Source organism: Syngnathoides biaculeatus, chromosome 1, assembly GCF_019802595.1.
Source record: "Syngnathoides biaculeatus isolate LvHL_M chromosome 1, ASM1980259v1, whole genome shotgun sequence".
Taxonomy (NCBI): domain Eukaryota; kingdom Metazoa; phylum Chordata; class Actinopteri; order Syngnathiformes; family Syngnathidae; genus Syngnathoides; species Syngnathoides biaculeatus.
The window spans coordinates 8,434,362-8,447,013 of NC_084640.1; the positions used below are offsets into that span (position 1 = coordinate 8,434,362).

At 46.9% G+C, this 12,652-nt stretch overlaps 1 protein-coding gene across 6 annotated transcripts in view; it reads right to left on the bottom strand.

Annotated features, from left to right (window-relative positions):
• The window catches only part of LOC133497632 (inactive phospholipase C-like protein 2), a 35,216-nt gene that overhangs the window by 2,193 nt on the left and 20,371 nt on the right, over positions 1–12,652 (bottom strand). For all 6 annotated transcript variants that reach the window (XM_061813682.1, XM_061813689.1, XM_061813707.1 and 3 more), the window contains 10 exons: positions 10,671–10,772; positions 10,387–10,536; positions 10,052–10,212; positions 9,272–9,737; positions 7,971–9,194; positions 7,614–7,863; positions 7,185–7,471; positions 6,896–7,099; positions 3,603–3,678; positions 61–170 (listed from right to left, as the gene is read on the bottom strand). In XM_061813682.1, coding sequence (XP_061669666.1) covers positions 61–170; positions 3,603–3,678; positions 6,896–7,099; positions 7,185–7,471; positions 7,614–7,863; positions 7,971–9,194; positions 9,272–9,737; positions 10,052–10,212; positions 10,387–10,536; positions 10,671–10,772 — 3,030 coding nt within the window. The remainder of the gene's footprint in view (positions 1–60; positions 171–3,602; positions 3,679–6,895; positions 7,100–7,184; positions 7,472–7,613; positions 7,864–7,970; positions 9,195–9,271; positions 9,738–10,051; positions 10,213–10,386; positions 10,537–10,670; positions 10,773–12,652) is intronic.

Below are 12,652 nucleotides of genomic sequence, written 5' to 3' on the forward strand. Positions count from 1 at the left end.
AAGGCCACGTTGTCAAACGGCTCCGGACCGGATTCCCGGTATAACGCGCGCGTTTCTGACCTTGAGGATGGTGATGTTCCAGGTGAAACTCTCCACGGCCCGACCCGCCTTGCGACCTTTCAACCCCTCCTTCGCCGCCAAGCTCTGCAGATGCTCGTGGAATGTCATAGCTGCCAAAAAAAACAAACCGCCGATGTAGATCGCATACGCCGCACCGAAAGGAAAGTCAACAGGTATTCCCGACACGCAAAACACTAAACGGGAAGAAAGCATCCAGTTATGCGCGTGCTGGGAATTCTGTGTTGTGCATCCGGTTTCCTCTGGCCGCCCCCGGGCCACTGTCCCACAGTTGCCATGGAAACAAGAGAAGTGGGTTAGCATGGGGTGCACATTAAACTGCGAGGCATGGGCAGGAGTCCAGATGTTACACGTGCACGGTAGTGGACACAGCGAGGCATAAAGAGCTTGGAGTATCATTTACCCATTCTGCACCCACACACACACACAGCTTCATATACTGTACATACTCCAGATGTTGCCTGAATTCTAACTTTTATGCCAGCGTTGCTAGGAAACACAAAACCTATGGAGCAGCTTTGCATCTATATAGGAGTGAGAAAGTAATACATAGTAGATACTTAGCATAAAAAAACGCGACCTCAAAAATCGTCCAATCAGGCCGAATCTAGATGCGCGTCAGTTTTACCTCACGTCTCGGTTGGGGGGTCACAGGTCGAGGGATGAGGGGAAAAAAATTGACCCGTCGGGCTGGGAACGACTCATGAGAAGTAAAATGAAGTGTTGCTATATGCTGTATATCCACGAGTTTCCATTAAATAAATGAATGAATGAAATGTTGGAAAGTGATCACGAAATGGATGATTTTTAGTATGTTATTCATGAAAAAAATGGCAGCCGGTACGGACCCCTCTGTTTTTTCGTCACAAAACATGGTTTTGACGTATATGGATTTTTGGAACTCCCGCCACGAAAATCCTCTCGAGGGATTTGTTTTCGAGAAGAAGCAGGAAGTGACCTTGGAGGCAGGTGTGCGCTCAAGCGGACTCGTTTGTTTCTATTAGTTTTACCTGCGGGAAGGTAGCTCATTGTTCCTCCGTCTTAGCTAAAATGTCGGGTCGTTGCATTGCTGGATATTATTATTATTATAAATAACAGTCGGGAGGATTGATTTACCCTTCATAAGTTTCCAAGAGACCCGGTTCGGTGTGAAAAATGGATTGCACGGGTGCAAAAGCTTCGTGGGTTCCAAATGACATGGAGATGTGTATACGGCTACTGAAAAAATAATAGTTTGGGGGGGGGGGGGGGGAGACCACATAATCTCTCATTACGTAACAAAAGATCCGCGTACGTATGACAGGGTTGCTTAATGTGTCTATGTGCACGTTGGACGGCTCCCACGCAGTGCCTCGCGGACATCGAAGTGACTAATGTTATGTTTTTCATTTCAATATCTATTTTACAATGTTTATAGGGATGACACTTGACCTTTAAATTATTTTTAAATATTTCAGTATCGAATAGGTTGATGCGACGCTCTCAATGACATCATTGCTCGGCAGGCCAGATTAAAAACTGGAGCAGCCCGGAAATAGTCCAAGGGCCATAGTTTGCGCACCTCTGACCTAAAAGTGTGTTTTTCTTTTCCAGGAAAGAGTTCAGTACAACATCCATCCATTTTCTGTAGCGATTGCCCTAATTAGGTCACTGTCACATGTTTTCATATCACCTTGGCAACCAGCACGGCTGGATTCCGCCACCCTGGGCTCCGTTTATGCACTTGAACTATAAGCATCTGTTTATTTATCGCATATCCGATGCGGTCTTTGTACTCCGCCATGTGAGGTTGAACAGTTTTATTTAATCCCGCCCCCCAGGCCATCCGAGGGACCGTCGCCAGGGGATTGCCTGATTGGCATCTTTACCGTGTGTACGATCGGACCTCGGGTCTCTGCGGATTCTTACGCAGCGGACGCTCTGACGCACAACCTAACTTTAAACATCGCCGTTTGGTTCTGAATTGACACTTCCCGTATAATATGGACTGTACTGGTAACAGAAGCTCAAAAGATGCAAAGATATGATTATTAAAGTAAATCTCGGGAGCGGCAGACAGAAGAGTCACTCGGGGGGACTTTACAAGCGCGACATTCATCTCTGTCAAAGCTTTCTCTACTCAAAACAGCATCCATGTGAAAAACCCTCTGATGCACAACAAAAATATCTCACGAGGTCTTTTTTTCCCATTTTTATTTATTATTTTCATTTTTACCCTCAAACACATGATTTGCTGTTTAATGGCCCTGTGCCGGCAAGTCTGGAGCGAGAACGCTGACGTCGACAAAACCGCGATCGTGGGCGCAAACGCACGACGTGGACAAATGGGTTGGGTCGTTTCTTTAAAACTCTATAAAAGTGAATTCGAAATTTGCTTTGAAATTATTACATGACAAAACCTTGACAAAAATTGCTGAAAAAGTACAAAGAGAAGAGGAATGAAATAAAGCGTTCTTTTTTTTTGCGTTGCTCAAAGAGCGCCAGCGATGCACTTTAGAGCGCCTCGTTAAAATATATTCCAGCAACTGGAGGTGCTCAACCAGGGGGTCTCAAACATTCGGCCAGAGGGCCATTTGTGGCCCGCGACATGATATTTTGCGGCCCCCACCTTAATGTGAAAGTATAATGGTAGTGCGGCCCTTGGGTTTTATATGGATGGCACTTTTACAAGTGTTGTGCGCGGAGCAGACCAATCACGGTGGGGTAGATGTCTATCTGGCGTGTGACATCGACTGGGCTTTATGCAAGCAGAGAAATAATTTTCTTTTTTTTTTTTTTTAAATACGTTTTACACACAACTTGTAAACATCAGTGTCCTTCATCTTATTTTGTGTTTTAAAAAAGATGTTTGAGAAGAGCGGCACAGTGGAGCAGCTGGTAAAGCGTCAGCCTCACAGTTCCGAGGACACGGGTTCTGTGTGGAGTTTGCATGTTCTCCCCGTGCCTGCGTGGCTTTCCTCCGGGCACTCCGGTTTCCTCCCACATCCCAAAAAACATGCAACATTAATTGGACACTCTAAATTGTCCCTTGGTGTGATTGTGAGTGCGGCTGTTGGTCTCTATGTGCCCTGTGATTGGCTGGCAGCCAGTTCAGGTGTACCCCGCCTCCTGCCCGTTGACAGCTGGGATAGGCTCCAGCACTCCCTGCGACCCTCATGAGGATAAGCGGCAAAGAAAACGGATGGATGTTTGAGAAAATAGGACAGTTTTTAATTTCTAATTTTAATTCCACATAAGTCCATGTGCGCTGATGCTGTGACCCAAGTTAAATTGAACTTGAAACCCCTGCTCTAAATTTTCCCATCTCAAAAATGTAGATATTTTTTCAAATTACAGTAACCTTAACCTCCATTCCAAAAACAATTTAGTTTATCCCTCGCTTCTAATTATTTCTTATTAGAACCTTTTTTTTTTTCTTTTTTTTTTTTTTAACCCGGTTCTGCCATGACTGTGCACCAGTGCCCAAAACAAGACGTATTCATAAAATCATGCTTAGTTTAAACTATCGCGATAATTTCTCTCACCTGTGGTCTGGATATGCAGAATCCTTTCATAGATTCCATCGGAGAGCTCCAACACAGCTTTGCTGGCCTGGACCATCTGCGCTAACACACAAACACACACACGTAGGTTCAGTCCATACTTTTTATTGTGTGTCAGCTACAAATGAAAAACTGACAACAGGCTAATGTTCGTTTGTAATGCGGTCAAACAGTTGTTTGCATTTATCTTTGTTAATTAGGATAATGACTACGCCAGATTAAAGTCACATATGCTTCCCCAGATCCTCCGGAGAACCAACGAGATCAATCACTCCGTTAAGAATAATGACCACACACGTGGCGCACAGAACAGTAATAACGTTAGTTGCCTCAGGCTGATTAATGCTTGGCCTCATCTTGCAAAGCCTGCAGGGGTGCGACCCCACCTTTTAACAAACTAATGATTAACATTCGCACTCGTACACACACACACAGATGCAGGATACACACAGTTGAGGAAGGAGGTGTGAAAATCCATTTAGTCAAACCGTATTCAAATCTATGCTAATGACATTCAACACCGCCATGATCCTTTTCAACTCCGCCGCGCTTGATTCAAAAGGAAAGTAGCTCGAAATACACACTCTGTCAGTTTCGACTAAAATGACACGGACAAACAGCTGGAATTAAATTAGGTCCACGCACCAAAGCCTTCATTACAACGAGATCATTGCAAAAGAACATTATTGTCCTCATTCGGAGTTCACAGAGTGCACGAGTTCATCGACACAAAGAAGTATAGATGTGTACATTGTGTGTCGCCGGCGCTTGCAGACCCGCGAATTGGTGTAATGTTCGGCAGAATGGGCGCGCGCAAGTGCACATCTGCGCCGAGTGCCCCTTTATGTGGGTCAGCCGCAGTTGAAGGAGGCCCGCGGGGAAAAAGGAGGAAAGGCCACGAACTGTGTTGGTCGGAGGGTGAAAGAGTCGGAGGATTAAAAGCAAAACGAGGACCCAGTCAGCCATTTTCTGGAGTGCTTGTCCTCGTTAGGGTCACAGGTGAGACAAAGCCAATCCCAGCTGACTCGGATCGAGGTAAGAGGCGGGTCCACGCTGGATTGGTTACCAGCCACGGGCCACATACAGTGAAGAAAATAAGTATTTGAACACCCTACTATATTGCAAGTTCTCCCACTTAGAAATCATGGAGGGGTCTGAAATTTTCATCGTAGGTGCATGTCCACTGTGAGAGAGAGAATCTAAAAAGAAAAATCCAGAAATAAAATTTTTTTAACAATTTATTTGTGTGATACAGCTGAAAATAAACATTTGAACGCCTGAGAAAACCAATGTTAATATTTGGTACAGTAGCCTTTGTTTGCAATTACAGAGGTCAAACGTTTCCTGTAGTTGTTCTCCAGGTTTGCACAGACTGCAGGGGGGATTTTGGCCCACTCCTCCACACAGATCTTCTCTAGATCAGACAGGTTTATGGGCTGTCGCTGAGAAACACGGGGTTTCAGCTCCCTCCAAAGATTTTCTATTGGGTTTACGTCTGGAGACCAGCTAGGCCATGCCAGAACCTTGATGTGCTTCTTACGGAGCCACTCCTTGGTTTTCCTGGCTGTGTGCTTCGGGTCATTGTCGTGTTGAAAGACCCAGCCACGACCCATCTTCAATGCTCTGACAGAGGGAAAGAGGTTGTTCCCCAAAAATCTCACAATACACGGCCACGGTCATCCTCTTCTTAATACAGTGCAGTCCTGTCCTATGTGCAGAAAAACACCCCCAAAGTGATACTACCACCCCCTTGCTTCACAGTAGGGATGGTGTTCTTCGGATGGAACTCATCATTCGTCTTCCTCCAAACACGGTTAGTGGAATTATGACCAAAAAGTTCCATTTTGCATTTTCCAGCCGTGTGGAGTTGTACAATTGTTGTCTCTGGTGTCTTTGGACAGGTCTTTGGTCTTGGCCATGTTACAAGTTTGAGTCTTGCTGATTGTATGGGGTGGACAGGTGTCTTTATGCAGCCAACGACCTCACACTGGTACATCTGATTCAGGATAACACATGGAGTGGAGGTGGACTTTTAAAAGTGGACCAACAGGTCCTTGAGGGTCACAATTTTCGCTGATAAACAGGTGTTCAAATACTTATTTGGAGCTGTATCACACAAATATTAAAAAAATTACACATTGTTATTTCAGGAATTTTTTTAGATTATCTCTCTCACAGTGGACATGCACCTACGATGAAAATTTCAGACCCTTCCATGATTTCCATGATTGGGAACTTGCAATTTCGCAGGGTGTTCAAATACTTATTTTCTTCACTGTGAATATGTGGCGCGCGTCCATGTTTTTGGAACGTGGGTGAAGAAACCCGCAGAAGCGCGGAGAGAACATGCGACATGCAAGAACTTGGGCACTTTAGTTCTCATGAGGAGCGAAGCGGCGCATTTGCGGCATGGAGTTCACGGCCAAGCTCAGCCGACAAACTCAAAATACACTTTTAAGTCAGACTTGACAGCCGGTGTGGGGACCGGGGCCGGCACGGCCACTTGAGAGCGCCTCTTGCCGCAATGACTCTGGGATGTATTCCAGCCACTTGAAAGCATCTTAGTAGTGGAGTTTGATTGACGGTTGACAGTTAAGTGGGGGTGATGGTGGGGTGGGGGGGGCTCAGCCCACACACCCACAGCATCTTAAAATGGAAATTTTTTTAATCTTTTGGGATGATTTTGAAGCCTCATTTTATAAACGTGGTGAGCAAATTTGGTCATTAACGACATTTCGCTGCGACGCGTCAAATCTCGCTGTCATGTTTATTTTCACTTCAAAGGTACTTCAAATCCGCTTTGACAGTCAAAAGCGCAAAAGAGTTCTAAACAATTTATTTAAACAAAACCTCTCCAACTCTTAACTCAACAAGGGCTGATTTTTTATTTTTTTTTATTAGGCATTATTTTTACAGAAATGAAATCAACTAAATAACTTCCTCCTCGGTCCTTTCATTGACCGCCTTTATTTGGGTGGAAGTATACTGGATTTAGGCCAAAGTAAAAAAAAAAAAAAAGACCCACAACAATGAGGGTCGGTTTGTTTTTGGGGGAAGTAAGTGCTCAAAAGGAAGCTCTATCTACATGATGGTGGGGAGGGGAGGTCATTGTTGTGTGAAGCAGACAGGAAGATGGGCGGTGGCGCATTGGTGATCTGTGTTGCTTTTGTTTCGCATTTCCTTCCTTTTCATGTACTTCAGAGTTATGTTGTGTATCTCAAAGGGGGGGGGGGAGACAAGCAGCATATTTACTGGCTGCTCCTTTCCTTCCTCACCGTATCGTACGTGGAGACAACACGGCGAAGGACATCGGGCAGGGGTCCCTGAGGCTCCACGGTGGGGTAGTGCGTCTGGAGGTCAAACAGTAGTAAAGGCGAGCCGTCAGGTCCTCTCACCCTGGAGCCCAGCGCGAGTATGCACTGCATGAGGTTCGACGCAGCCGACACGCCGCACAGGTCTCTGAACGTGGCCACAGAATTCTGTTTTGGGGGTAATAAACGCCAAATTCTTACGAGAATCAAATAGGAGCCAATGAATGCACTGTACGATTCAGGACGCCCCCACCTGCATGTTTTCCCGCAAGTCCGTGGCATCTCGCAACAGAGGACCGGCCATTTTGAAAACCTCGTCGACAGACCGGATTTCCAAGTCCCTCAGAGCCGTGTAGTCCCGCCGCCTCCGGGCTTTTCGCACCGAGAGACCCCTTTTGTGAGGCTTCCCCCCTCCTCTGCGGTTGGTGAGGGCCACGTGGACGAAGAGCTTGGAGTGAGGAAGATCCTCCCCGGTCAGAGACTGAAGCGGGACGTGACGGTACCCGGGTTGGAGGCACTCCAGCGGGATGGTGTACTGACCTGCGGGAGAGAGATTTTATATCACATTGATTGGGAACCAAATCGCCGTCACTGGGTTTGTGGAAGGTCTTCTCACAGGAATGCATCAAATATTTTGTGGTTTTGAGTAATTTAGGAACAGTTCCACTCAGTCTTAACCGACCTATGAACTCATCTCCTATGAAGTCGTCGTCCAGCACCACAAAGCGAACCATGGCGAGCTCCGGTAGGTTGATTTGGAACTCGAAGCTCTCGTCAAAGACCGGGTTGTCGCTGTTCTGGGAGACGGTCCTGGTGCGACGCTCTGTGCAGTCAGCCGGGATGCCGTGGATCTCCACGTATACGTAAGGGTCCACCACGTCCCCTTTGGCCACGGAACCCTTCGGCTTGGGAAGGTTCTGTCCGCTGATGACCTGGGGGGGGGGGGGGAGTCACCACATGGGCTGTTTTCAGAACACAATTACGACTATTTGATAAGGTAACACAAATTCTATGTGGCGCTTGTGGTATTCCTTCACACCTTCACGTGGAGCAGCTGCGGCGACACCCCAGGCACGGTGTCCTTGGTATCTGCACTGAAGTAAGACACCTCCTGGCGCATGATGGCAGGCCGCAATACGTAACCACAGTTTCCGTTTTGCCGGAACCAGGCTGCGTTTAGGTCCATCATCAGTCCGGCCGTCTGGAAGTTCATCGACACGATTTGGCAACCGCATTTCCACAGGTCCTGAGGATTCATATTGCTGGAATCAATGCGCATGGGGCTCGGGTATACTCGCGACAGGAAGTGTTTGTTATGGTTGACGAAGTCGCCGGGGCTCTCGCAGGCGAGACGCCCGGCCTGGGTCTCGTCGAAGGAGCACAGTTGCCAAGGTTTTTGTCTTTTGGCGGACGTCGGGAAGTCAATGAAGTGGACTGACTCGCAAAGAGTCACCAAGTCCGAAAGCTCCTTCAGCAGAAGGAACTTTTTGTGAGGAAGGTGAGGGAGGGTACACAGCGTGGCGACTGCTGAAGGCACGCTTTTCTGCAGTTTTCCTTTCTCGCTGTCCCCAGGTGCTGCCCCCCCATTGGCCGCCGTCTTCATCCTTGGACACATCTCAGCCCCTTCATCCTCCTCACTTACTTCGCCGTCCTCCGCTTCCCAGCCCACCTTCAGCTTCTTCCCCTTCAGCAGGATCCGGCGCCTTAAGGCTTGCGGCGAGGGAAGGTACGACTCCCTCTCGTCTGGGGAGCGTGTAAAGAGCTGATCCCCGAGTATTTTCACCAGATGCTGCATCAGCACTTTCTGCTGTCTAAGCGAGCAGTGGTTCTCGAGACAGACTATTAACGGATACTCTGACGCAACAAAAGCAAAGCGTCCAATTGCTTCCAAGACATTGCGCAGAGCGAGAGGAGGGCATAGTGTGTGTCCGGTACACACCACGGGCTCCTCATCAGAACCGTCCCACACGTCCACCTCTACACACCGGCAGCCCATCTTGAGCGCCCGTACGTAGCCGGAAATGTCAGAGGGTCCTTTGTACTGGTCCTCAATGAGGTAGGTGTTGTGAGAGGAGTTGATGAAGTAGTGAGACAAAGGCTGGGACATGTCCTGACAGACGATGTCGTGTTCCCTGTCAAAGAGGTGGCACTCCGGAGAAATCAGGTAGCTGCTGAAGCCGTCCATCGACAGGTAGCCCTGCTGCCGGCCCTCTTCTGATGGCTCGTGGGACTGGATGAGGCTCAGGCTGTCTTCCTCGGTCACCTGAGTGAGGGAGCAATCACACGTAAAGACGATGAAACGCTGGGATACCGCTCGGGTGTTCGGGTTCATTTACCGACCTCGGCGACACCTTGCTCAGCCTCGAGGAACCTCATCAAGTCTTTAGTGTCCAGGAATTCCTTGTTGCTGGAAAACTGCACCAAGAGAAAGTAAATCTCCGGACGTGTGCAAAAATCATGAAAGACCTCAATGAACTCCTGCTGCGTGACCCGCTCGTTTCTTGCCCCCGGTGTTGCCGTGACTTTGGTGTGGTCTTTGGCTCCTGATCCATTATTAAGAGAAAGATGCTCCGCTCGACCCCTCTGGAGCTCTTGAAACCTCTGCTCCACTTTTGCACCGCTCACCCCGGGATTCACCATCTGGATCAGTTTGACGGCAGACTGCAAGCAAATGCCTTGCTCAATGTCCTTGTGAATTTCCGAATCGGCAGCAGAGGAGAAAAGCTGCTCCAACCAGCCGAGACGAAGTCTGTGTTGTCTGCTGGCAAGCATGTCCAGGGCGTTTTTCCCATATTGTATCAGATACCTGGAAAGTAGAGATGACAGTGCAGTGAGAGAAAATTCTCATTTTCATTTCTTCTTGTAATTACAAGTTTTAATGGGCAACTTTTATGGTACGTATACAGAATTATTAACACTTGATGCACTATGGGATACTGTACAGTATCTTGTGGTTGTCTTGGATCATGTATTTGTTGTAAAAATTTGACATTTTGGGATATGTAGCCTACTGTTTTCAGTATTTACTGTTGGCAAATGAAATGATAAGTAAAATTCCTTATCATGTTTCTTACGAGCATAACGTTAACACTCAATTTTTATCATTATTTTTTTTTTTACCTTAGGCCTGTCACCCAAATATTAGCCACTTCTGTTGAGTGGGCCACAAGGTCCAGGCTCTCGTACAGCTCTCCATAGATAATGGAGAACGCGCAGTCTTCCGAAATCTGCTCATAGACGCCACTAGTACGAAAGATTTCCGTGTTGCGACCTGTTCGCACCTAAAATGAGACGCCACAAGAGATACGCCCAAGTCAGACGCAATAAGGACAACTGCAGCCATTCGTGTCGTTCGAGGTCGTAATCGATGAGTTGTTGTCAAAGAATTAATGGAGTCGTTGGGAAAGGCAATAACTGACAGGACTTTAAATTTAGCATTTTGACTGGATGCTGACCTCTCGGATGGAGGAGAGTCCGATCCTGGCTTTGTCCGACTCTTTCTTGGAAGGCTCCCAGCACAGAGCCTGCAGGCCTGCGTCCAGTAGGTAGTAACGTTGGTACACGCGAGAGTTGGGACGAACTTTCTTCAACTCGCTCCCTTCCACCTGGACATGAGCGAGTTGGACATTTTGAACAGCTCCAACGGCCTTTAACATTTCAACATTTCACGCACACGATAAAAGTACGCGAAATCTGGAACGGTTAAGCTTGCAAAGGGGTCACGTAGCAGCTAACCCACCATCGAGTGAATACAGTCGGCCGCGCTACTGATCTTCTTCTCTGATAGGCTGCTGCTAAAGGACACGGTTTTCTTCCTCTCGCGACCCGCCCGGGAGCCATCCTGATGACGAAAGAAAGCGCACAGGATGAGAGCACGGTGGAAGTGAAGAGCAGAAGAGGTGCGTATCATACCATGGAAAGAGATTGGCAGGAAGACAATGCTCCCTCTGCTTAAGCACGACAAAACACTTTCCCAGGAGATTAAAATCCTATTACATAACCAAAAATAAATACAGATTATTTATCCTACACACATTGGCTCTTCCTACCAATCTGTTGTTGTTTTTATACCATGCTTAAAAAAAGCCTTTCCTTGCCCTTGCTGGTCATCATTAATCATTCCAGACTAGACTGAAGTACCAGGCTGCGGTACTGTATTCTACTTCTACACCTTCAACATGACACCGTTGCTCAATCTGAGCTCAGTTTATCATGGAATCCGAAAGTCAACTGCATGGAAAAAGATAAACAACATATTCATTTTGTGCATTAATGCGCCAAGAAAATCAAATCAAACGTTGCTCATCTATCAGAATGTAATGCAATTGTAGTTCATTCAATTAAGTCAATTCAATCCAAATGCAAACACCCACATAATGTACGCTCTAGTTAAGTATCAAAATTATTCCAATTTCTAGCTCGCCTACCTTGTGTACATTCAGATGGAAAATATTCATTCCTGTTGGAAATAGGAAACTACTAAGACTTCACTGAAAATGAAAGTGTACCAAGAAGACTTCTTAAGTAATTTTTCTGCGTGTTTGCAATGCTTCAACGTAAAATTCATGACCTTATGAAGCCACGCGGCGCATAACTAAATGAATAAACGTATTCATGGCTGGTGGACAACAAACAAATCCTCTCTAATCTTTACCATCGAGTTGATTGAGTTTTTGTGTAGAAGAGGGGAATTCATTCATGTGCGGTGCATGAATGGGCATGTGAGAGAAGGGAACATAATTCACAGAAAATAAAAGGTTTTGCGTCTGAGTGAAAGGGAGCCAGCCGTCTAACCGTCCCAAATCCTCCGGGAATTACCTCGTACATTCTCATTACACAGACGCCGAGGTGGGAGCGAGTCATTGCTTTGCAAGTCACAAGTCTCGTTTCTTTCCCTCAAGTCCCAAGTCAAGTCTCACGTCGAGACACGCAAATTCGGAGTCAAGCTGCAAATCCTACGCTTTGTTTCGAGTCGTTTCAAGTCATTTTACCGACAAAATGAACATCTAAATCTAAATATCCCAGCTCGAGCAGTTCATGTAGATCCTATAGTATATTTATACCCATCCATCCATTTTCTTCACCGCTTATCCTCACAAGGGTCGCAGGGAGTGCTGGAGCCTATCCCGGCTGTCAACGGGCAGGAGGCGTGGTACACCCTGAACTGGTTGCCAGCCAATTGCAGGGCACATCGAGACAAACAGCCGCACTCACAATCACACCTCGGGGCAATTTAGAGTGTCCAATTAATGTTGCATGTTTTTGGGATGTGGGAGTACCCGAAGAAAACCCACACAGGCACAGGGAGAACATGAAAACTCCACACAAGCGGATCCGGGGTCCTACCCAGGACCTCAGAACTGTGAGGCCAACACTTTACCAGCTGACCCAGCGTGCCACCTCCTATAGGATCATATAGATCTAAACATTGAGTTGATGCTTATGCATTCCTACAGTTAAGCAGTGAGTTGCACATACAGATGTAAATCGAGAAATGTATGAAATATTGTTGTTTCAGTGCTTGGTCTAAATATGGCTTCAGGTCCAAGTACAGTCCCGAGTCACTGTTGGTCGAGTCCAAGTCGAGTTGCAAGTCTTTGACCGTATTGTCAAGTGGAGTCAAAAGTCAACAAAATTGTGACTCGAGTCCAAGTCATGTGACTCAAGTCCAAGTGATGTCACTCGAGTCCAAGTCATGTGCCTCGAGTCCACGCTTCTTCA